This window comes from Amblyomma maculatum, chromosome 2, assembly GCF_055883805.1.
Source record: "Amblyomma maculatum isolate TAMU_Amacu chromosome 2, ASM5588380v1, whole genome shotgun sequence".
Classification (NCBI taxonomy): Eukaryota; Metazoa; Arthropoda; class Arachnida; order Ixodida; family Ixodidae; genus Amblyomma; species Amblyomma maculatum.
This window is the reverse complement of record NC_139345.1, coordinates 74,103,867-74,129,570: the sequence shown is the minus strand read 5'-3', so window position 1 is coordinate 74,129,570 and position 25,704 is coordinate 74,103,867. Positions and strand designations below refer to the sequence as shown.

The following is a 25,704-nucleotide window of genomic DNA, read 5'->3' as shown; positions in this document are numbered from 1 at the left end:
CAGCTGTTGCTGGAGTTGTATAGAGGCATGACAAAAAAAACTCGTTATGCCCACACAGAACACGCGATTGTCTCGAAAGCATTCAGCCATTAATATGCTAACTGAATAAAAACCTAACCGGTTGCAATGTAAAGGGTATGAAACAGTCATGCAGATAGCATTGTATGTACAGTCGCGAGCAAAAGTAGTGATGGATACATATGTACTACTGGGGCCTAATTAAGTAATGATCACATGATGAGAACTGCATTTTGATGGAAGCTCGTTAAAAGACCCTAGCAGGTCGAAAAAACCTGGCGTTCTTTACTACACTGTCCCTCATAGCATGAATCACTCTGGGATGTTAAAATTTTAAACAAAACAAAAATTGCTACAAACTGATCAATTAGACCCACTCTTATTGGTTGATCGCTGTCGGCCATTGGTCGTGTTGACCAGTAGGAGGGGGACTAATTGGTTTGCTGCGTTTTTTGTTGTGTGAAAAGTTGCATAATTTGGCCCCAGATGTTATGGTTTAATGGAGATTAAACTGAACGGACACTTCATACATTTGATCCCAAGGTGTAGCAGGCGTGTTGTTGGACCAGTGCGCAATTCCATAAATGCCGCATTTGGACAGAACACTTGTGGCACACACATGTATTTTCGTCTGGATGAAACAATGCTCCGCTAGAACAATTTCCATTTTATGTATTTAACTGATGTGGTTTTGGATTGACGTTTATGGAGTGTGAGACAGTTATCTGTGCCTTTCCTTTCCTCATAACCAAGTTATGAGGAAAGTACTGAAGAATCTGAGTGCAGTGTGTAGAAAATGAGAAACTAATTGTCAGATGAAGTCAGACCCAAAGTACAGATGTGCAACAGTGTGCTGAAAGCCATGCATGCCTGCAGGGAAGCATTGCAAACGCTCAAGAAGGACCATATCATTTTTGTTCGTATGGATTGTACGGATTGTATGGTTCAGCACTGGGGTTAACAAAAGCGCTGAAAATGAACAATTGACAGGAATGTATAATAAACTGATGGAGGGTGGGATGGGTTTCGATGGAGGCAAAACGAAGTGGCGTCTGGGTGCTGCGCGTTATCAGTGAACAATTGACAGGAATATATAATAAATCGACGGAGGGTGGGATGGGTCTCGATGAAGGCAAAACAGTGGCGTCCGGGTGCTGTGCGGTGTCGGTGCACATTAACGAACCACAGATGGTCTAAATTTCCGGAGCCCTCCACTACGATGTCCGTCATAACCTGAGTTGCCTTGGGATGTAAACCCAATAAACCTAACCATATAATAAACCGTACTACTCATCTCCCTAGCTGTCCATGCGAAGAAACGTTCGATTGTTCTGCAAAGCGTTCAAAACTTCTAGGGGGCACTTTGGACCCCTCAAGTGCAATAAGACGTACAAACTAAGCATCTGTTGTACCGTGTGTCCGAAGTCCTCTACTACAGCACCCCTTTCTCTTTTTTCACTCCCACCTTCCTCCTATTCCTTACAGCTCAGTCAGAAAAGGTTAAAGAGAGCCCCGCCGGGGTGGTGCAGTGGTAAAACGCCAGACCACTGTGCCGGAGCACCCGAGTTCGAACCCGACCTCGGCGGCTGCGTTTCGAGGGAGGCGAAACGAAGGCATCCGTGTGCTGTGCGATGTCAGTGCACGTTAAAGATCCCCAGGTGGTCGAAATTATTCCATAGCCCTCCACTACGGCTCCTCTTTCTCTCTTTCCACTTTCTCTCCCACCTTCCTCCCTTCCCTTACGGCGCGGTTGCGGTGTCCACAGAAAACAAGCGAGATAGTTACCGCGCCTTTCCCTTCCTATAAATAAATCAGTTTTTTTTTTTAGGTTAAAGAGAATTGTGACAGATAAAGCAATGCCTTTTCTTTCTTGTAAACCAATTTGAAACGCCGCTGATGCCTGCTGTATTGTCTGTTTCTATATGCCAAATTAGTGTCGCTCGGACGCGTGGATCGAACGCCCGGCGTGGTTGGTTGGTAAACTTTCTCCGAAATGAATTTTTTTTTTTACTATGCTTTCGAAGGCCAGCCAGTTCTGTGCCAGAGAGTTCTGGCTTGCATGTACGAAGTTCAGCAGTAAAAGGATGTTAATCTCTGAAGCTTCTCTATGGCCTCTCCCTAAACGAAGGCACCTGCATGACAAATGACACCATTACAATCATTGGCTTAGAATAATTTCCACCGGAAATGGGCGTCCTCTTCCTCGCCCCCGGCACGCACGCCGAGGAAGACGAGTCGTGCGCCCGCGGATGAGAGGCTGGCATTCATTCATTCATAAACCTTTATTCATGAGGATGACCTGAGGCCTAGAGGGCAGGTAACCCTTGGCTTGTTGCGGCCTCTTCCGCCAGATGGACGGTGCGTAGCTGGATCGCAGGCTCCGCGCTTCACAGCAGGGTATCTCAGGCTTCTCTACTTTTAAGGCGATGCTGTCGTGGACAAAGTGTGTGATGTCAGCGCACGTTAAAGATACGTTAAAGATCCCCAGGTGGTCGAAATTACTCCGTAGCCCTCCACTACGGCCCCCCTTTCTCTCTATCCACTTTCACTCCCACCCTCATCCCTTCCCTTACGGCGCGGTTCAGGTGTCCACAGATCAAGTGTGACAGATACTGCGCCTTTCCCTTCCTATGAACCAACCAACCAACAAAGTGTGTCCCACTTTTGAGGCGTTCTGATTGGCCGAGGCGGGAAGCGTTCCTTCTATCTACAATGCCACACTTGAACACACGCTCTGTGAAAGGTGGCTGTTCCTGGCTCTACGGGACTGGGACTGGTAGGTAACGCCGCTTGCGGCAGGGGCTATCCAGCCACCGAATTTTGCGGCGGCTGTCGCGTGGCGTTCCTTGGCGCTTGTAATGTGGGATAGCAGATGGCAGGGACGCTCGAGAAGATGAGATTTCTGGAGGAAAGGCGCAGTATCTGTATAGTGCCTAGTATCTGTCACACTTTCTCCGACAAGTGTGCGTGGATGGTACGCCATTAATTGGCGCGCGTTTAAGTGTGGGATTGCAGATGGCAGGAACGCTAGAAGAGACCTCAGGCTTTCGCCTTTCACTACTTTAGTCGCTAAAGTAACTCATAATTTTTATATTTTGTCCTATCCTCGGGTACTGTGGGCACTCCCAAATTATATGGTCGAGGGTCCCTCTCGCTCCACAGTGTGTGCACTGATCATTGTCCCTAAGTACCGGGTTCATGAAGGTATTAGTTTGTGGCCGCCTCCACGTGACAGCTTCTCTATTATTTAGGCTAACATCTGGCCGAGGTACCAGTCTACGTCCCAATTTATAATGGTCGATGATTTCCCCGAAATTTTGCAGACGCTCGTCTTATGCGTGAATCGTCTGGCGACGTCATCACTAGTAGTGACGTCATGGGCGGATGTGACGTCATCATTACGTCTTTTCTGGTTATTAGACATGTTCGAATATGGCGTCACATCTGGCCATGCTGTCACTATGCGATGACGTCATATGCACACTCATTTCGACACCACATGATGACGTCATCATTTATTTCTAGGTACGACATACTACACAAACTAAAGTGTTACGGACGGATACTAGGGCTATTTGTTTAAGACCAGCTACACAAGTGTAGCAAATCTCCTATATCTACAATGGATTTTTGCTGCACTGGTGTAGGTGGTGTAGGTTAAAAAAAAATTCGAGGACACTTTGGCGACTATGAAAGGCGAAATCCTGAGTGCTGCATTCTGCTATGGTTCTGCTACGCTACTGTTGCGCATGTAGCGATGAATGCTGCTACGAGTAAAGCGAGCGACTACTTTTCCACATTCTGCGAGTGCATTTATTCAGTGAATTTTGCTTAGCAGCGACAAGATCGCGCTCCTTGTATCTTCGCAGTTCTACGTTTACTGTTGTGTGGTTGATTTTACCGGGTGCGCGGCATTGATTAGTAATTAATTTATCAATTACGCAACGGTAACTAATTAGCGGTTAACGAATTAGTAATTAAATTACTTAATCAGTATAATTAATTAGTAAATGAGAATTGATTAGCCGTTAATTCTTGATAACTGATTGCCATGTGTCCAAATAAAAAAAAACATTGATTTATAGGAAGGGAAAGGCGCGGTAACTGTCTCACTTGTTTTCTGTGGACAGCTCAACCGCGCCGTAAGGGAAGGGAGGGAGGTGGGAGTGAAAGTGGAGAGAAAGGGGAGCCGTAGTGGAGGGCTTCGGAGTAATTTTGTGGATCTTAACGTGCGCTGACATCGCACAGCACACGGACGCCTCTTCGTTTCGCTTCCATCGAAATGCAGCCGCCGAGGTCGGGTTCGAACCCGGGTACTCCGCCACAGTAGTCGGGCGTCTTAACACGTTGCACCACCCCGGCGGAGGTGTGTCCAAATAAGGCACGCATTCGCGCATACAGTGGTGGTGCTCTGTGATTGGTCGAGACCTCCATGACGTCATCCCGTCTCGACCAATCAGAGCCGCCGCAAAAGCGTGACACTTGCTGACGACAACGATGAGGCAATACAGGCTTTCGCCTTAAAATGGCCCTACTATCGTGTCCGCCAGCATGATTGAAGGCTTTCGCCTTAAAAAGTAAACAATCTTCCTGAAGCACTCAAATGGGCGCTCGACTGCTGTGCCCAAGAATGCGGGATTGAATCCAGGCCGCGGCAGCCGTTTTTCGACAGTGCACATTAAAGAACCAGGCCCAGGTGGTCGAAATTCCGGAGCCCTCCACTACGGTGTCTCTCAAAGCCTGAGTCACTTTGGGACGTTAAATCCCATTAACCAAAATAAAATAAATCATCGTTTGTTTTGCGCGCAAAAACGGTAAAGCTAGCTTGCTCGTTTGTTAGGATATGTTTTAAATAGATATTGATTACTGTCCGAGGAAACCGCAAAGTTTGATATGTCTCATAAAATCACACTGGAATTAAAACTGTCAATTGAACGACGGGCTACGCGGAGGACGTATACGCGTAGATCCCGATCGTGTCCCTATTGTAGGCGCTGCACGAGCGCACTTCAACTTGAGCTCACGTCGGCATGAGTCCGATACTCGACTGGCCACCTGCGCCGTCCTAATGAAAGCGTGTGTGCAAAACAAAATAAGCAGAAGCGCTTCGGTTGCGAGGTGGTGGCGGTGAGTGCATGCCTTTGGCGAACGGTTGGTCCCGGAGGACCCACCGTGAAGAGTTCCTCGATGAATGGATCAGCAGCGATGAAGAGGACGACTGATCGGCCTCCCTAAGCGATCGTACGGGCCCCGACCGGCGCGGCGGCGGCACCATGAAGGAAATGGTGGGCGGCTGCTGCGTCTGCTCCGACGAGCGCGGCTGGGCCGAGAACCCACTGGTGTACTGCGACGGCCAGGGCTGCACCGTGGCCGTCCACCAAGGTAGAGACCCAGTTCTACCGAGCGGTGGTTCTGTGTTTGGGCGCTCAGCTTGGCTGCACGTCGAGCTGACGCCGACTGCGCGTTTTTCACGCTTAACTATGGCGGCAAGACTGCTGCGGCCCTCAACTATTGTCAGGAACGTCCAGTTGCCGCCATAAACTCCGCGAAACTGCACGCGTCAGGTTCAGGCCGCGGAAGGAGTGCGGGCCGTTGGGTCGCTTTTATTCCGCCAATGCATCTGTGCGCCTGCGAGCAGAACGTCAGTCAGGGGCTGTGCGCGTTTGCTTTTCGCATCGCGGTCTCAACATTGGTTTGACTGTCGATGCGGCTGCGTCATACTCATCCTTCTTATTGGCACCCCCGAGTCTAGTTTATTCTGTTACCACGCTTAGAATCAGCAACGCCTGCCCTAGCCTTCGTACCTGTCTCCTGTTTCACGGTAAAGGAAATACCGTGCCGCGCGCTGTGCTCCAGACATCCGCTCGACGCGCGGGAGACGTGTGCAGCAGCGTGCCGTTCAGCTGCTCATCTGCTTTGATTGAACGGCTCCCGTTCCGCTCACTTCGCTGCTTTTGACACTTCTTGCTGACTTGATGGCAGGCGGACGCAACTGGCGTCATGCATCTTCGATGCCGGTTGCAAGTTACCCTGCATTTATTGCTCTGTTTGTCGTCGAATCGACCGCTTGTCTTGAGCTGGTTGGGAGCTTTCACTGGTGCAACACTATCGGCACCGGGTAGTCTTCGGCGTAGTCCGCTGTTTCTGGTTGGCCATGGCGTTGTAAGTTAGGCAGTGGTCTCACGTTGTGCGTGCTCTTGGCCCCTTGGAATCTCGTATGGTTTTTATTCTGCCTGTAAAAGTCTTTGGTACGCAGTTCGACGTTCAAGCTTTGCCTGCGCAATGCGTGCCGAAAAGGGGCATCCAAAATACCCAGAGGGCGTTATGTATCATATGATATTATCTCTGTCTATGCAAGATGCTACCAAATATCTGTTGAAACGGCCATGTGTGCAGAGAAAACTTGACCTTCAGTGCTCCATTTACTTTTGACTCCAGGTGTGTCCAGGTAACACCTGCAGCAGTGCACCTGTAACCCTTTCCGTGACATCGAATAGTACGGTCCTGCTGGATGTAATTCCTTCAAAATGTTCTTTAGATCTTTTGCATTCGTGTAGTTGGTGGCACTTGCAGTAGTTGGTAGGATTTCGGGTTTAGTGCAGCCATATGGAAATTACTGTATTTAAATAGACCACTCAGGTTTTGTGTAGAGTGTAAATAAACATACTAGTATCATGTGGGTCAGTTAACCAGTTTTAGTCATATGGCCCTCATCTCTCTGCAGCCTGCTATGGAATTGTCCAAGTACCCACTGGGCCTTGGTTCTGCCGGAAGTGCGAGTCGCAGGAGAGATGTGCTCGTGTTGTGAGTAAAATTCTTTTGGTTGTGTTATCCAACCTGTAGTCACAAAAGCCGCTCATCCAGATAAATAAAAATACACAGCACTGCAGATACATGTAGAATGGCATAAGCAGTTGCGTTTGATGCGATCTCTTTTTCATTGTTTTCCTTATGTTTTTAGACTGCTGAGGTGGTGGCTTTGCATGTTTTGACTAACTAAACTTTGGCAGATTGCACTTGCATCTAGCCTGCAGCAGTGCACTGAATGAATGCTAATAAGCAGCTGTTGCATGAAGAGGTGATTTTGCATCTGTACTGGATTCCAAAGTGTTTGGATTGTGCATGAGTGACAGGCATTGGAATGCATGCAGATAATGCTGCCAGTTGAAGCTAAAATGGGAGAGCTGCCAATCCAGGTTTCAAGCTCACTGTAGTGCTTAAGTCGCGCTTCAAATGCAGGTGAACGTGGCCGTGCATCTGTATCACGTAAGGAACAGAGTGTTTGCACCCAGACATTTTGCCATCTCTGCGGCGCACGTGTGTGCGAGGAACTGTTATGCCATCCTGTTGCAGCTGCTGTAGGTGACGCAGGAGCCTGCATTCCAAGTTGACCATTTCCTGCCTTTTGAACTGCCACCATTGCCTTCCTGCCTTTGCCAGTACCGTTCAGTGAATTGGCTGCAAGACATCTTGCACTCTTTCCGCCACTTCCCAGCCTCAAGGCGGTTCAAGAATTCGCCTTTGTGAGGCGCAACACTTCCACAAATGGGCTGGTGTCGGGCTGGAAGGCAACTAGCACTGTTTTCCAATCGGTACCCAAGCTGTCTGTTGAATGCTTGACGGCCTGTGGATGGACAAGGTGATTTGTTGTTGAGAACTGGTCTGCTTGTTGTACTAGCACACACTCCAGCTGGCCTTGTTGCATGCTGGTGGGCAGGAAGTGGTTAAACTAGTGATTAACTTGGAATACAGGTTCAGGGCTAGCCTAGTCACAGGTTGAAAGTGTAGAGGGCTACCAAATGGAGGTCCAGTGGTGTGCATGTGCACAGCAGTATGCACAACAGCTTGTGCACATGCCACGTGCAACTTGGGTGTCCGTCTACACACCATTGCGCCTTATTGTGCATACATACCTCTGTGACTGGTGTTTCACTACTGCCATCTCATGGCCATTTTACTAACTCGAAACGTGCTTTGTTAACCACATCTGCATGGAAAGAATGAAGGAAATTATGTTGTTTGAACTAATTTTGCAGTGACTGAATTGCAGAAACATTGCACTCTTTGAACAGAGAGAGTTTATTAAGCTATCATTTGAAGGGTAGCATCTTTTGCTGTGCCTTCGATGTTTCCTGTCAAATGTAACACACATCAGATGCCAGTAGTGTTAGATCCAGACCTTCATCACATGCTTTGTTTAACTAGAGCTTTATTGCTTATGCGTGAGAAAAGTAAGAACCTCCTTTGGAGAGAAGCAAGAGGTGGGTCATAGTTGTAATGTAGAGCTGGGGCAGTGTTTGCTCATGAACTTTTAAATGCAAAAGCGGAGGAAGGAATGACACATCAGTCAGAGGGGTGGGTAACATAGTGCAGATGTTTTGAATTGCAGTGACTGGTTAAATACTTGGTCTTATTTATGTGCTTCCATTTGATTGAAGCATTCAGTACCTTAATAGATAGTTAAAAGGATATCCAAGGTGAGATCAAAACTACGACCTGTTATAGTAGAAATGTGTGCTATTATCTATTATGTTACTTTCACTAGTTGATGCTTTTGCACGAAGTTCATGATCACCTCATTACTACTAGTTGTGGATTTATCCTATGGACCAGTAGTTCAAATGCATTTTTGAGAGAACTACACGGGGGGTATCAAGCTGCAGCCTTTTTCTAATACTAAGACCTGTACTATTCTGGATGAGCGTTAAGGTTTTGCTGCGACCGTACAGGACTCGAAACCAAATGTTCCTTTCTGCGCATGCATTGTGGCAGTTGTAATGACTCTGTGACATTCGGTGGCATTGGGTGACGTCTTGTCATTTGCCATCTGCAGCGGTGTGAGCTGTGTCCTTCGAGGGATGGGGCACTCAAGAGGACTGACAATGGAGGTAAGGACTGCACTGTTGGGGCTTCTGTTCATATCACTTACAGTTGGCTGTGAGAATGCTGAGTGTGTTGCACCCGCAAAACCGGCAGAAATCTGTGGGCATACCCTTTCCATTCAATGGCAGCCAAATTTAGAATTGAGTACCTTGGCTGGGAGACCATTGTTAGCCAAGAACCTCCAAAATACTACCTCTTTTCACTGCGTTTGTTCAAGTTGGAAGTGGCACCAATGTTGTAAATGTAAAGCTCTCTGCAGTGCAGCTTGTCAGTGGCTGCTTCCAAAACGAATGGTTCAATTTAGGCCTGGTTGTCTGTTTCCTTTGCCATTCCCACCAAATTGCAGTCAGCTACATACCGTGTACATCAATGGTCACTAGCATCACTAACATACTTATGAAACATTTTCAGACATGAATCTAATGTATTGTAATGAAGTGTTGCCATACAAGAACCCCTGGAAACCCTTTTCCCGAAAAATAGTTGTTAAACCCTGCCGTTGTTGCTCAGCAGTGAGGGTACTTGGATGCTGAACCCAAGGACGTGGGATCAAATTCCAGCCGCCATGGCTGCCTTTTGATGGAGGTGAAAAATAAGGCGACAATGTCAGTGCACGTTAAAGAACCCCAGGGTGTCGAAATTTCCGGAGCCCTCCACTACGGCATCCCTCATAGCTTGAGTTGCTTTGGGACGTTAAGCATCAGAAAGCATCACGCAACTTATGATGCTCGCAAATGGTGTCCACTGGCATGATTTCACCACTTAGGCTTACTATACTGATTTTATAAACAGCTACCCACCTCCTCCTTTCGAGATACTGCCACTGCTTTGTTAAGGCTGCAGTCATGTCTTCTGTTCTCTGGCACACTCATGAACACCACCATAGTGCCACACTGCAGCTTCACTTCCACGTTGAAGAGTGCGTCACTAGGTGGGAAATTGTGCCTAATGAATATGCAAGTGCAGCAGGTGTGTGCTGCTCTGGAAAAATGAGTATGCATATGCTGAACTCCTTGAACTGATGCTGCAAGTGCTGCCAAATTCACCAGGCCTTACACTAGAGGTGTACTCGTTACGGAGGCTACTGTTGCCAAAATTAATTTGAGATTACTTGAAAATGAAAAATTTGTCAGAGCTTGTGGTCCATTGTGCTTGCAGTGCTAACGAGGCAGTTCGCAAGGATCTAAGGAGGTTATCCTGCTCAACACACAGCATTGAAAATGCGCTATAAATCTTCCAGAAGGCAGTACACATTAGTCAAGACTTTGACAGTGCATTAATTGCTGTATGTACATTTTTTAAGTTATCTGGTGCTATGCCTGTGTTTGACTCTGTTGTTGCTGAGGGCCGTATTGAACTTGAGGCAGTCCTACTGTGTGTAACATTGTTCTCCATAAGCTTCAGGTTCTGTTGATAAAAGCGGGAATATGCTGTGTGTTCTATAGTGTTATAGGTGGCAAGCCGATGAACACTAAAAACAGAGAACAGAAAGATATCCGATGACTTTGAGATGATTTAATTCCAGAGGGCCTAGCGCGAGCGCTCCTTCCCGCACCGCTGCCTGCTTCTTCCTTGTCTGTAACATTACCCGGGGCCATCGAGCAATCGTCTCGTTCGTGGACGGAGAAGTTTGTCGATGTCGTTGAGATCCATGGCATGAAGATGGGCGTGACTGAATGGAAAAGGGAAGAAGGAAGAAGACAATGTCTTGTCGCCATTGTGATTCCCCGATAAATCCTAGTCCAGGACGGTTTCGGGTCACAAATTGCAAAGAGCCGATAGCCAAAGCACAGGCACGCACCACATGGCATGGGCGGGAGGATGTCCTTATATGTAGTGTCATCTCGGATTGGTAGGGTCTTCTGGGCGGCATCTTGGCAGTGGGGTCATCAGGTCAATCGGGCCTCTCATAGTGTCCTGTGGTCGTGTGGGTTGCGTCTGGGGTCGGTGGGATCATTTGGTCTCCCCGTTGTGTCGTGGTCCGGGTCGGGGATGGGGATGGTGTGGAGGAACGGCAAGGTGCTGGGGGAACAGCCAGGCGATGTGCTCCATGGAGCCCACTGCCGACGGCGCAAACAGACTCAGGGCACTGAAGCCCTGGGCCAGGATGACGAGTAATAATGATGTGCCCAGCACCTCCAACCAAAATGTTACGGGGCGACAAGCCGATGAGCACAAAGAACAGAGAGATGTTGTTCGATGACTGTTTAATGAATCTCAGCGGTCCTAGCACGAGTGCTCCCGCCCGCGCCACTGCCCGCTTCCTCATCTAGAACAACATGATTGAATTTTAAGTAATTCAAGCAGGGTACAAACTGTCATCCAAGGGACGAATTATGTTTGACCTAGCTAGTGTACAATGACATACTGATGAGAGCTGTCTTGTGGTAAGCATTTCCACAGCTTTTGGCTGTGTGTGATCAGAAGCAGGAAACATTATTTTGTTTGTTTCTTTGAGGAATACAATCTTGCAACTTGCATTTCATATTAACTTTGCTTTGCTAATTGAGTGTATCTTTTCTGCTTGCGAAATAAGGTCCTTTAGGCTACAATACATTTTTATAATTTTGGCTGTGGACTAGAATTTGTCTTCATTTTACAAAATAAATGCTGTTGTCATGTGTTAACCTTCTTGAGTGTTTAATGTTGGTAAACTTTTTCTGGAGACTAATGGTTTTTGTTCTTCCTGGCAAGTTCAGTTGCTTTGGCTTAGGCTCTAGTTTGGGAGAAAGAGGCAAGCAGTGCCGCAAGTGGGTGACTTGGCCTCCGTTGCAGGCTGGGCACATGTCGTTTGTGCCTTGTACATCCCAGAGGTGCGCTTTGGCAACGTGACCACCATGGAGCCCATTGTGTTGCAGCTGGTGCCGCAGGACCGCTTCAGTAAGGTCTGTGCTCATCTGCCATTCTTTTTGACCAAACATTGGTGATGCTCATGGTGTAATGCGCAAAACCAACAGTACCTGTTGGCCTGTCCAGCTGTTTACCTACTTGCCTGTGCATCGTTCTGTTTCTGCGGGAATTCTGGGGCTCGTTGTTATAGATCCTAATGGACTGAAATATGGGCTCAATCTCATGCACAATGTAAAGCAGCCATATCCGACAGCACGGCACTGTGCCCTTCCATGTAAACAAAAAAAGACTCAAGCCTCGTGGCAGCTATGCTCTATGTAGTCAGCTGTGACATGTCTTACATGATGCGACACTAGTGGACACATAAAGCCTCACGTTGCAGACATGCTTCCATGTAGAATTTCCATGTGTCTTACTGACAGCTAGTGCCACTGTAGAAGGAGAATGGTGGGCAGATTTTTTTGTTTTTGGTTATCTCGGAGAATTATGTTACAAGTCAATCTGTTTCTGCTCTGGATCCTAAGCTTTGCTGGTCCAGGCTGGGTGGGCAGGGATAAAGCTGGTAGACAGACTGAAGTGAGAAAACTGACCTGGACAGGAGTAGCGAGATTGGCCTTGAACAAAACTGCCGAGCAAGTACCTTAACCCTGTATATGCTGACAGGTATGAGGAGCCCGAATGCAGAGAAAGGGATGCACAATACGGTAGGAACAAGGAGCAATGTTAGGGACATAAGGCAAGCACCGCCCAAGAGCTAACTTTAATGTTGCACACAGTAGAATGCTATACGAAGGGCAGGAAATCTGATAGAAAGGACAAGACTAGAAAGAAAACAACCGAACATGGAGATGATGAAAAAAAAAAAAAAAAGGAGAGACAGCGCTGGGCAGGACCTGTGCATTCTTTTTACCGCACATCCCTTGTCTCTCTTCTTACTCCTCCTTCCTCCTTCACTCTCTGCACTCCACCTATTATTATGTTTCACCAAGCAGCACAAACTGCTGCCTTAGGTATTCGAAACAGAGTGGCATCACAAAGAAGCAATTTGGTACGAAATCTAAGCGGGGCTAATCAAAGTGAGGTTTCAGTTCTTGGCATTACCAGCAGGGCTCTTGTGTGACTGTTCTAGTTGGGAGTGTCATTTATTGATGTGCAAACACCTCACCTGCATCAGAAACGGAGAAATGAATGTCACGTCATCTGAGCCTCCGCCTTTCCCCCCAAATCTGTTGGCTGCACAACTTCTGAAACCTTTCTGCCCAGGTTCAGCACAAATTACCGTATTTGTGGCTTCGTTCGCTGGAACTCCCTGTCGGACGTCTGAAATACTCAGAAATCTGTTACTGTCACTGTGTTCTAGTGGGGCCCCCTTTATTTTTGGGGCTCTCTGAATGTTGTAGCGTGTTGCGGGCCCTGTGCGTAGTATGTAGCGCAGTGTGCTACTCTGGTGGACTTCAGTGTTCTCCCTGGAGTGCTGTGTGGTCCAGTCTGCCTGTTCCATGATGGGTGGGTGCTGTCTTTGCAGAGTTGCTTCATCTGCGAACAGCAGCACCACGATAGCAAGGCATCCATCGGGGCCTGCATGCAGTGCAACAAGTCTGGGTGCAAGCAGTACTTCCACGTGACATGGTGCGTAGGCCGGCAGCACTTGTGGGTTTGTTAAGGGAAGGCAGGAATATCAGAGAACCCATCACAGTGGCTGACTGGCCGCATTCGTTTGGGTGCTTAGTGCAGCAGGGTTTTTGGATTAAATTCTAACCAAGACTATTACACTGCAGTGGACACGAAGTGTAAAAACGTGTATACTGCATGTAACCTCAAGAGGTTGAAATGAATCGAGACCCTTCCGCTGTGGTGGTCACTTGTACGCCGTAAGCAGTTTTGGGAATTAAGCCACACGTGCTTGCCGACGAGCGGTAAAAGAATGGAAAGAATGCCATGCTTTTATTATGATAAAATGGCTGAGATATCTGTGACACATCTCAGTGAGCGGAGAAATCTGAGGAAACCCCAGATTTTTAGACCTTATCGCATTGCCTTTAATGGCACGTAAAGGGCAAAGTGCGCAGAATCGGTCGTCATGGTATAGGGCTGGATGGAAGACAAAAGATGGAGACGAAATGAGCACTGGCCGAAAGGAAAGCCAAGTCTAGTGTGCATCGACTGGCCTCGGCTTACAGTGTAATCCACTTATAACGATACCAGATATAACGATATATCTCTTATAACGATCAAATTCTTGGAATATCAGTTTTTTCAATGCGCCTTATGTAAAATAAGCCATGTTTAACGATGGATTATCTGCAGAATATCGGATGCAACAATATCTTTCTGGCTGCCCGGAAGATATTAAGGTGAAAGCCTTTATAGGCTCATAACTTGCCGTCGTTTTCTGTCACTCTATAGCTGTCAGTCAAACTGATGACATCATCAATGGCAGGGTTCTGTTTAACCTTTAAGAAAAAAAAAATCCTCCGCCGGTAATCGAACCCTACCCCTCCGATCACCAGCCAAGCACGTTAACAGTCTCAGCCATACCGGGCACATGAGAAACAATCTTAGGTCTGCTTGTCTAGCCTCATGCCAATGTGATTGTCAAGGAGACCGCCGCCGCTGACGTCACGGCGCATTCTAGCAACATGTGACATCATGGGAGAGGGCAGCGGCGCGATGGGGAAGGGGGGGGGGGGGGGGGGGGAAGAGAGAGAGAGTGTGTCGCGCAATGGAAAAAAAAACCTAGGAAGTTCATGCGCGTTGATTCCGGTTCAGGCACTTCCGGCTTGTGTCAGAATTTTGCATAGCTATGAGAACACTGCACAATAGGAGAGACTCCGTACCGCCACTCCCACACTTGAATGAGCACTGCAACGAATGCATCCCAAGGAACGCCAAGGCGAAACCTTTATATGTGCACGAGTGTGTGTCTGTGCATCCGTCTCCCCAGAAAGTGTCATTTACACAAATCAACGTTATAAATCTCTAATAGCAGACTTTGCCAAATTGTTAAGCACTAAAGAGTCAGTAAGCAGTCAGCCACAGTTCACTAAAAATCGCGTCAAAGACTCAAGAACCACAACGCTATAAATGCTTTCACCTCACTGCACTTGAGTGGTCCAAAGTGCCCCCTCGAATATTTATTATGAAAATTTGTGTGAATGTTTGATAAAAAATAGAATACTAAAAGCAGAATAATGTGAAAACTCTGCGTAAGTACCTCAAGTGGACCGGTGGGGCTAATTAGGAAATGAGTGCTATGTAATCATCACAATCGCTGCCTGTCCCATCGTGGTGCTACCGTATCGCCATAGCTTGATACCTTGTTTCCACGTCCATAGGTTCTCGAGGTAAAACAGCAGATTCATCGTGATTTTGGGCAGGGTTCCAAGGTTGAAAACGTGGCGAAACAGATAGGGGCATTCGCACTCGACAATTTTAACTATCGTCAAGGCTGGGAATGTCGTGCAATTCATCCAGTCACTGATTGGCTTCTTGCACAAAAAAGGACTGCCACCAACATACTTGCTACTGGAAGTAATGCTTACAGTAATTGTCAAGCTTCATCTGTTGCTGAAGTGAGCGCGAATTTCTGACTTTATTTTATTTATGTTATGGCTATTGATGTATTCTGTAATAGTGTTCAGGGCTCTTTATGATAATTTGTGTTGTTTGACCCGATTCACTCATTGCTGGTAGGTAGGCAAGCCTACATGCATGGGCAAATACTTGTGTGTGTGTGTGTTTTTTTTTTTTTTTTGCCGGTCCAGATATAACGATAATTGGTAATATTTATTGGATTTTCCGGCTTTCTCAATATCATCATAAGTGGACTCCACTGTAGTGGGCTTGTGGGTTAAATTAATTTCACATCACCCTTGCGGCCTTTCACGTAGCTTAAACTGTTTTTTTGGGGTTTTCAGTGCATTAATTGTTTAGAGCCAGCTATATGTAACAACAATGAGATCGCATAGGCCATGATTTGCACTGTGAGCACAGTGTGGTGTGCAGTTGCTACCTGCCTTGCACATTCCATGCCAGCTGCTTGCATTTGATTCTTACTGGTGGCTGTGGCATCGGCAAGGAATGCCAAGTCACCCCCTCACATTGACAGCATGCAATTTCCTTCTCATCCAGTGCACAGGCAGCGGGACTGCTCTGTGAAGAAGCTGGCAACTACATGGACAATGTCAAGTACTGTGGATACTGTCCCTACCACTACCAAAAGCTGGTGCGTGCTACTCTGTGCACTGCAACAGAGCTGCTTTACTTTGTTTATAGGTTACCACTATGTGGTGACAGTAAATAAGTAAATAAGGCTACTTTCAATGGAAATAGAGCTTTATTAAATTAGACAGGCAGAAAGCTAAAGACCTGTGTCACCAGTGTGGGTCATTCTCACAAATACAGGAAAACCTCGTTTATAGGTGTTTTTTTTTTTTAAATGCTGGGAAAAATGTATGATACGAACTGCCTGACTAGAAAAAGAATTAACTGTTGAATTTTTTTTTTCACTGCATAAAAGTGCAATTGGCATTTATAGACATCCAGTATGCGAAACTTTTTTTTAGCTCTCACAGAATTCAGTCCGTATATATTTGCATTGTCCTAAGCACTAAGAGATTTAGTAACACGATTTGTAGAAGGCAATAACGATCCCGGATCGCTTCACTGGTTTTTTCCAGATGCTTCACCCCCTTACACCAGTGACATTTGGAGAAGCTATTGCGAGGGCTTACAGTCACTGCATTTTTGCTCATGCTGCGTCCCCAAGATTGGCCCGCTTGTTGTATGAAAGCCATGAGTTTTAGTTTTCAAATGGTTCACAGCTATGCCTCTTAACCGTTTCGGACGAGCTGCGCTCGTCCTTGCCAAGCCGTCCCCAAGCCGTTTTGGACGACTATAGCTCGTCCTCGCTGAATAGGTTCTTCCTTTCAGCGTTTCGGACGAGCAGCGCTCGTTTGTGGCTTAGATGGCATTTTGCTCGACAGATGGCAGCACTGACCTGATAATTTGGATTTTTTATACCACATAAACGTGTTTTTCGTATGGCAACATGGGTTTTAAAAATGGCATCCGGCGGAGACGACGCGTGCATTGCTGGCCCGTCTTCTCGGAAACGACGCTTTTCTTCGTCGTCATCTTCTTCGAACGATGGTGATTCAGACACAAGTGTACATTGTTTCAGGGAGCGAGGACGACAGTGATGACTTTGTGCTGAGCAGTTCTTCCGTATTGTGAGAAATAATAAAGTTCAGTATGCTAATTTGACTTCGTGTTTGCTTGAAAATTTTTTTAAAGATCGAATGCATGCTTTTTATTGCAATAATAACCGAAATCAGGAATAAAAAAATAAGCAGTTTGTTAAAAAATTCGTTGATATAACAAAACGGTGAAGGGGTTAAACAAGCCACCGCGCGTTTCTCCTCTTGAAGTCATGTTTTCATAGGAACGGGCTCATTGTATCTGGGCTCATTGGCGTTCTTTGATGCTTCCCTCTTTTGCACCTAGGCACTGTAGGAAAACAACTGTGGTGGGTTAGGGCGGCTGATCAGTCATTCATGTTACGAATGCGCTTGTTAGCACATGTCCGGTTGACCACAAACCGTATTATGCGACCACAATTTGTCGAAATTTCGAACATAGTAGAACATATTAGCAGGGGAGAAAACAATGTAACCATATAAGAGATGTTTTAGCGCCTGCGATTTTTAGCGTATTGAATGGGAAATCGTACCAACCGAGAACGTATCAGCGAGGTTCAACTGTTTTCTGTAGGGACTTCAGGTGACGCCAGGCGGTCTACTACAACTCAAAACGGCCGTGGTTGTAGGCCAGTTGGTAGGTATCGTAAAAATAAAGAAAACCTTTCTGCGGTTTTATTTTGACAAGTTTTACTGCAACACTGAATATGCCCTCGGGAAATCGTTGTTCAGGGAGCCCTTGGCCGTCACTACCAGATACGTGTGAATTATAAAGTGCAGGTGCATGGCTCCTTCAGCAAGCATTTTCTCTTGTGCCCCTCCGCGGTGGTGCAGTGGTTAAGATGCCAGACTACTGTTCTGGAGTACCCAGGTTCGATCCCGAAGGCCGGCAGCAGCGTTTCGATGGAGGCGAAATGAAGAGGCGTATGTATGTGTGCTGTGAAGTGAAGGTGCATGGCTCCTTCAGCAATCATTTTTTCTTAGTTAACCAAGTGGTTACTCAAATTACATTGCATAGAATAAAGAAGCACAATTTTCTCGAAGTAAACATTTGGTGTTTTGCAACATCCAGGCCAGACCTCTGGTAAGCGTCTACTCCCAGGCATTTATTATTCGTTTTTCAGGTATCAACTGCTAAACACTGATAGGAAAGGCTTCCTGTGGGGAGCCTCTGGTCTTGCTTAACCTGTTCCTTTTTATTTTATTTAAGACCCTTGGCACAGAAAATACATTTGGTAGCTGACAACATTCCTTTCGTGCTTTGTGTATTGCCAGAAGCGGGACAGCAACATCAAGATCATCCCAGCCTTCAAGCCAATCCCAGCCGAGTGCGATTCACACGAGGGTAGCCCTGAGCGGAAGCCAGCTCGAGCCCGTATCAAAGGAGGCTGCACGGAGCGGCGTGGCCCTATTCGGCCTCCATGCAATGGCCAGGTGTCCTCGGATGGTGGTGCCAGCAGCGATGCCACAGAGCCACGCAACGGTGCCACATCCGGGGGGTCGTCGCCCTCGCCAAGCACTGGAACTCCCAGCACACCACTGCCTGTGAGTTGCTGCTCTGGCATAAATAAAGGCCAACTGCAGCAAAATCCTACTTTACTTAATGAATTGGACGTGTCACAAAGCTAATAGTAACAAAGTTTACACTTCGTAGGAAACAATTGTTTTATTGCGAAAGCAATACTACTCTAGGTTTCGAGCCTTCAGCGTAGCGCGGCCGGTAGCCACGTCTTACCCACGTGACGCTGTGACGTCACACCCCTTGTGCGCTGGCAGGAGCTGCCAACTTGGGTCTCTCGTTTTACATGGGGCAGTTATGTCAGAATCGGGCTGCTAGGACCCTGTCATTTACGTCACCCCTATAGGCCACTAAGGCACGTTCATACGGCTTGGTGCGGACTTTATATGTGGGCTGAGAAAGAAGAAGAATACTCTGTCACCCGCAGCTAATGCTTTTGCTCAATATTTGGTTCAGTAGCGTTGAACCCTTGTAATTTTTTTTTTCTTTTTCTTGGGAAACTTAGTGCGGTTACAATGTGAAGCGCCATGTAACTGTTGGGAGCAAGAATAAGTAAGACAGGCAAGAATGCACACGTTGCATTCTCACCGTGGTACAGCAGATGGCAGTGCACGCTTTTTGGCATACAGCAATATCTCTTCTGTTGTGTGGCGTTCTGGTAGGGACTTTGCCTGCTCGGTCAAAATAAATCAAAACTTCACACCGGCTGCTTCTAGTCCTGACGAAAAACAGTTTTTGCAAAAACCGTACCAGCAGTTCAGTGTCTGATCTGTGACTTAAGAACGAAAGCAAGACACCGGCATGCAAATGGGTGTGCCAGTTGACTTGACTGGCATTTCTTGTTTGCTGTGCTGTAATTCCATGCAGCCTTCATTCGTGTTGCTCACTGTGCGCAAATGTAATGCATGCTTGCTTGCTTGCTGCGGCTTAGTGAGCAGCATCAAGCTGCCAAAATGCCACATCTACACATACCACATTATGCACACTACAGACCACGTTTTGTTGTTGCTTTAATTGTGAATGCCCACCCCTCATGCAATGCCCCTTCGGGGGTCTTTGAGGTTACAAAATAAATAAATAAATATGAATGCTTCAGAATGTTCCCATTTTTTATAACGGCCACCCTTTTCCCACCTCAGTTTGAAAAGTGACGGTTGTGAGCAATTCCTGACAAACCCTCCTATATAATGAATGGCATTTATTGTTTTAGTACCCCCTCTTGTACTACTATTCTAGAAGAAACTTTGTTACAGTTGGTCTTTAACATGAAGCTGATAGGGGCACAGGAAATATACATGCATGAGTGCTAACTAGCAACTAAACTTGTATGTATATTCTTTGTGCATGTGTAGATGCAAGAGTATGCTAAAGTGTTTTAGCTGAAATAGTTGGTTTGCATTCGCAGTTGAAAAGGCCAAGAGTGGAAGTGCTGCTGCATTTGCTCCGTTCTGCTCCATTCTGTTCTAAACTGCTTTTCCTGCTCCATCCTGCTCCAAAACACATATTGCTCCAAAACTGCCCCAAAGCAGCTGCCTGAATGTTTTCCTATCAAATTTAGCAGGACTTTGGTCTTGCCGCACACTGCACCTTTAATGGTATTGCATAGAAAAATTGCGATCTGACCACCACCAAACGCAGCAGGCTGATGACACATTGTAAGTTGCGTGTACACAGTATAGGGGTCGCCATAGTCAAAACGACGGCGGCAAACCAACGGCAGAGGTGTAATGCATCTCGCACTGAACCTAATGCATATAAAATTTTCTTAAATTATGAAGCATAATAATTTTTTTTCACAAGTAAATTTAAAACAAGCCACAAGCAATTGGAGGGAATTCTTTGCAAAAAAATGCTCTGTGCATGTGACGTAGCATTTTCTCACCAGTGGTGAGAGAGCGAGAGCAGCGAGCAAGGCAGGCACCGAAAAACTGCCACGAGCCATGCGTAAATTTGTCTGGGCACAAAGACCTACGCAAGTTGTTCTAATAGTTCTGCTGTGAAAACAAGCAAGTGCCACACCGTTTAGGCTGTCATGCCTATGCTAGACCCAGGCATACTTTAACTGATGCCGCTTAGGTGCCAATCACTAAATGTTCTCGGAAGGCTGGAAAGCCATACAGGTCCCATTGCCTGCGTGTGTAATTAAGGAAGCCCCAGCATAGCTTCAGCGGTAATGTGGGCAGGCACTGGCAGGAGGCCGTGAAGTAAAGGATCTGAAGGAGGAAAAGACTACCGTACCGTGCCGTCTATCCTCCTTGAAGGCACTACTGACCAGTGCCCAGGAATTTATCAGCATAGATGTAAGATCAAAAAGGATATGTACTAGATAAGGAGTGGAACTATGCTGCTCACTGATGTGAACTCTATACTAGTGGTAGTGATTGAGCGCATCAAAGTGGTAGACACCCCATGTTTGAATCTGTACAGTCAAAATAGTCAAAAGCTTAAAGTCAAACTTGATGTTCACTTATGATGTGTAGAAGAAAGCGTTCTGTTTGCTGCTAGCCTCTTCCAAATTGTTGCTGAGGGGAGTTTTATTATTTTAAGGATCTGTGCATGTTTTGGCTGTTTGTCATGTCTTGTGCATGCCGAGTCAGCAAAGCATTGAACGGTAAAAAAGAAAACTAATCACATTGGATTTATTTACATCTCAGGAAGCAAAAGTTACCATTAGGAAAAGTGTTTGAGCCTAGAAATGTGCTGCTCCAAAGCATAATTAGAGTGCTCCGAAACCCTTCCTATATTGCTCCAAAGCTGCTCCAACGTGCCTTTAGTATTACTGCTCCCTAAGCTGCTGTGAAATGCTCAAGCCAGCTTCAACCCCTGAAAGACTGCAACAGCACTGCCCTTTATGTGCAATTAAAGTATTACTGAGAAGTTCTCCTGTTAGGCTATTACATGCATAGCAACGTGCACACATGTCACATGTTATCCAGAAAGCTATTCCCTTGGCAACAATTTTGGAAGTTGTTTTCATCTCATGACCATGAGAAAGTATGTGAAAAGAAATGTCTTGAGATGGAGTGCTTGCTCTGGCAGATAAGGAGAATGAACATTTCTGCGCCTTTAGTAGCAAGTGCACTTTGACAGAAAGCAACATATTGAGCATGAACCCATATGTTGTCACTGTGCACCACTCTGACTGCTAAGTCGATAATGGCTTTCTCACTCGCTCGGCTTAGTCGGTGTACTGTGTTGAGATCTGCCATTCAAAAATGCAGGGGTCTTACTTACCCAGTGCCATTGTGTCCGCCTTCTTTACCCGCCAGCAGCTGCCAGGCAAGTTCACGACGGCCAATTTCACAGAGGCAACGGTGGTGCAGACAGGAAGCCCCGTGTTTGGGGAGCGGCAGCGCAAGCGGGGTCGCCCGCTGGGCAGCACCAAGGAGGCCAAGGCCCAGCAGGCCGCACAGCAAGCCGCAGCCGCTCAGCAGGCTGCTGCTACTGCGCAACAAGCTGCAGCTGCTCAACAAACCACTACCACTCCGCCAGCTGCAGGTGCTCAGCAAACCACAACCGCCCAGCAAGCTGCAGGCACTCAGCAGCAGCAGCAGCAGCCATCACAGCCATCGCAGCAGCAACAGCAGCAACAACAAACACAGCAGCAACAGCAACAACCACCACCACCCACACCTTTGCTGCAGGCGAAGACAGAACCCTTGTCACCCCCTGTGAGACTTTTTGTTTTTTCTCCATTTTTCAATTTGCTGCAGTCACAGCCGCAACAATTATTTTGTTCCCAACTTGCTCACCAAAGTGGGAGTGTATTCTGAATGAGAGCGGGAATTTCTTGATTGTACTTACTACGTTATGAATTTAGGTATGCCACTTGTCCTTTGCTTCGATTGAAAACCATTTTCTCTGTACCTGGGAATAGCATTGTCCCGGGTGTTTCTTTTGCCAGCAAGGTTTTGCTGCTTACCGTGAATTTGCGTTTTTGATCCTTGCTTACTACGGTTGTATTTAATGCGTATAAAATTGAGGTTTCTGCACACCTTTTAGGACTTTAGGATTCATGGTCAGAATTGAAGCAGCCTTTCCCTGCAGTACACTAGCCGCCAGCAAGGGCATGGCTCTGCTGTAAAAAGAATACTCTCCTTGCTTAAGACAATCCTTAACGTGGTCAAGTTTCAGTGGACTTTTCAGTGAAAGTCGTAGCACTGGTTGGATCAGTACAGCAACCAAACGGTTACCACCACTGCTTGTTTTGGAAAAATGCGGCAAGAAAAATTGCATGGCCAACTGGTATGTTACCTTAATGCCTTTCAGCGGATAATTATGAATTAAGCATCATTGTGGGAATGACAGTGGGGCATTCTAGAAACATATTCTGTGAAAAGGATTTATCATATTGATATTTTAGAATGTTTTTGGGAGATTTTAGAAAGGAGTGTATAAATCATTGGTGAAGGAAGTATATAGGTATATGCTGTGCACCTCTTATATGCACACTCAGTTTCTTATTCGCTAAAGGCAGCCTGTACAGCCAGTGGCAGTAGTGCCAATCGTCAACACACAGGCACTCACGACTATGGGTAATTAACATATATAAAGGCATCAGTAAGCATCAGTGCCATCTTTTAGTCTGAGAGGATGCTGCTTCATATCTGCAAGGGCACAGAGCTTTGTCTTTAAAATTTCTCAGTTTCTTAATATTATTACTTTTTCCTTTTACTCTTGGAATAATATCAGTCTGTCTTTTCTTAGGCGTGTTACAGAGTTTAGGCTAGGTCTTGTGATACTTGTCGGTCTACACTACCAGATGCATCTGCTGAATATGTTACACCCGGCTTTGGTTTCTCTCTGTCTTGAGGCTGAGCAGGAAAGCTCTGTTCTCACATTTCAGTCCTCATCGCTTGCCAGCAGCAGCAACCCAACGCCCAGCTTCAGCAGCATCTATGAGAACCTGGTGGGCAGTAGCCGTCACGGTGAGAAGAGGCCCAAGGCCAAGCGACCCTCGCCTGCCCAGGGGGGTGGCAGCAGCAGCAGCAGGTGTGGTGCACATTCTCTCCACTTCTCACCCCTCCAATTCCAGCTGCTTGAATTACTGCTGCTGCTGCATTTGTTCCAAAATCATCATGCGGCTTGGAGCAAAGAGTTTGGGCCTAATTTTCGAGCATGTCTGCACTCAAACCATTCATGGAAGGTATATTTTGTGGCTTGATTTAGCTGGTGCATATGGTAATACTAGCTTTATACTAGTTCATTAATAATAAAGTTTGCTGCATAGTGACTGAATGAACTCCGAGGCTTACTTGAATAGGAAAGCAAGTACTTACGTGGTTATAGAAAATTCTCGTCAGTGCCTGACATTTGTTGCAAATGAAAATATTCTTTTCTGTCTTTTAAAAAATTTCCTGTTTCTCATGTTTTACTCATAGATAGTGGTAAATATTTCAGTCAGCTTGGAAATGGCAATCTACAAGCCATTCTGTATGCTTAAAGAATGCTACGCACTACAGTTATTTCACAATATGCGATGAATATTACTTCAAAAAGTCTAGCTATGTCAGTATCGAAGACTTTCATGAAGAAATGTTAGCTTTTTCAGATTTAACAGGTTATAAATTGCTTGTAGTTACTATCTAAATTTTCTTATCTTGAAATATTGGCAAGGTCAAAAGTTTTTCAGGTTGCTCAAGAAATATTGTAAGAGGTAGTACTGGATGTTTGCCACTAGTCATCTCAAAAAGCATTTTAAGAAAGCTCACTGAAATGTGAGCATGCATTGAATTTGCACTTATATGCTGTCTAGCTGTCAGTAATCCAAAAGGCATATTTGACATCATGCAATCTATTTATGCAGCCCATCCTTTGTAGAAATTTCGTATTCGGGCTATCTTGCTCTGGATCGCATTTGACTGTAGTATGATTGAATGCTGGGATAACGAATTATTGTATGAATAATACAAATTATAATTATATATGGATATTACGAATTATCGTCTATATCAAACTCATAGATAATCATAGCAAGCGTGTGCAGTTTTTACTTTTATATATGTATATATAACATGTTTGACCCAGGTGGCAGGCAGCAGGCTTTGCCCCACTAAGTGGTGTGTGGGAAAATTCGAAATTTTGAGTACGAATCGAATATGTTTGTTAATTGATTCATATTTGCATTTGAAAAACTCCTATTCAGAATTTTTCCAATGTTGAAATTTGCTGAATACACCGAAAATTTTCAAATGCACCGCAGTTTCATCGCACTATCTGCTTCACCGCATTGCTCGACCGTGCAGTGAAGCATCCTCAAAATTCAATGGGGCTGTTTCATGAAGACGGACCTTCTCTTTTGCGAGGAGGAGCTTCCCAACAGTGTGCGCAAAGTGAAGCGCATCATAGCCTTAGTTCTTTTTGCACCACAAAACTCAACATAACTTAACGAAGCACTTGATGAATCCAGGAAAGAAATGTCGTTATAGCTTGGGTTTCAGCTCAAATGCAGACAACCATCACACGAGAATCTGTCGTATAAAATTATTGTGATGCAAACAGTATTTGGCAGTTTCTTCAGGCTCATTCAGTAATTTGAGCTTTCATTTAATTCGGACATTTTTTTTTCTGGTCCCTCGTAGACCGAATTAACGAGAGTTTACTGCATTCAGCAGCAGTGCGACAGCTCCACCTGGTTTTGTGCATGTCCTTCTTGTACAAGAAATCCGCTATATGGAACTCTGCTTAGAATTTATACTGGATTTTTCAGTAGGGATATATACACTTTTGTGCTATTCTAGTTTAATTTTATTTTCAAATACTGTGTGAATATTTAAATAAACATAATTCTCTCTTTTTTTTTTTTTTTTTTCACTGATTGGGTATTTGATATTTAGATATGTTTTTTCGTCCCATATTCGTATTCACAAGTTACTATATTTGCACACATCTACCCATTGCACAACTGACACTGTAGTGTGGCAAGCATTCGCACCAAAATTTGTGCTGCTGTCTTGCACTGGAGTCCATACCCAGATTGGTAGCCAGGTGATAAGCACGCGTTCGGAATTCTCAGACTCATTAACAGTGCATTGAAAGTAGCACTGTGGACGGTTGGAGCCTTGCAGTAATCGTACTGTGATCACATTGGCTGTCACAGCTGCGGTGTTAGGAAGCTACGTTATTTATTCAGTGGCCCGGAGCTTTGTTTAGGTGCCGGACACTCGGCTTTTATGGTCACTTGAATCGCCTCAGGCGTCTTTGAAACGTTGCCAAAACTTAGAAAAATTATTAGCT

The 25,704-nt window shown here is 45.9% G+C and overlaps 1 protein-coding gene across 5 annotated transcripts in view; it reads left to right on the top strand.

Annotated features, from left to right (window-relative positions):
• Positions 1 to 5,070: 5,070 nt before the first annotated feature.
• Alh (coiled coil domain containing protein Alhambra) overlaps positions 5,071 to 25,704 on the top strand; it is a 50,425-nt gene continuing 29,791 nt past the window's right edge. For 2 of the 5 annotated variants that reach the window (XM_084594484.1, XM_084594480.1), the window contains exons 1-9: positions 5,071 to 5,400; positions 6,743 to 6,822; positions 8,852 to 8,906; positions 11,677 to 11,786; positions 13,277 to 13,380; positions 15,883 to 15,976; positions 18,225 to 18,494; positions 21,738 to 22,139; positions 23,282 to 23,460. In XM_084594484.1, the coding sequence (XP_084450610.1) occupies positions 5,292 to 5,400; positions 6,743 to 6,822; positions 8,852 to 8,906; positions 11,677 to 11,786; positions 13,277 to 13,380; positions 15,883 to 15,976; positions 18,225 to 18,494; positions 21,738 to 22,139; positions 23,282 to 23,460 (1,403 nt within the window). In that variant the 5' untranslated portion in view covers positions 5,071 to 5,291. Of the gene's footprint in view, positions 5,401 to 6,742; positions 6,823 to 7,371; positions 7,658 to 8,851; positions 8,907 to 11,676; positions 11,787 to 13,276; positions 13,381 to 15,882; positions 15,977 to 18,224; positions 18,495 to 21,737; positions 22,140 to 23,281; positions 23,461 to 25,704 lie in introns of all 5 variants that reach the window. The other 3 variants (XM_084594483.1, XM_084594481.1, XM_084594482.1) reach the window with 3 other exon arrangements.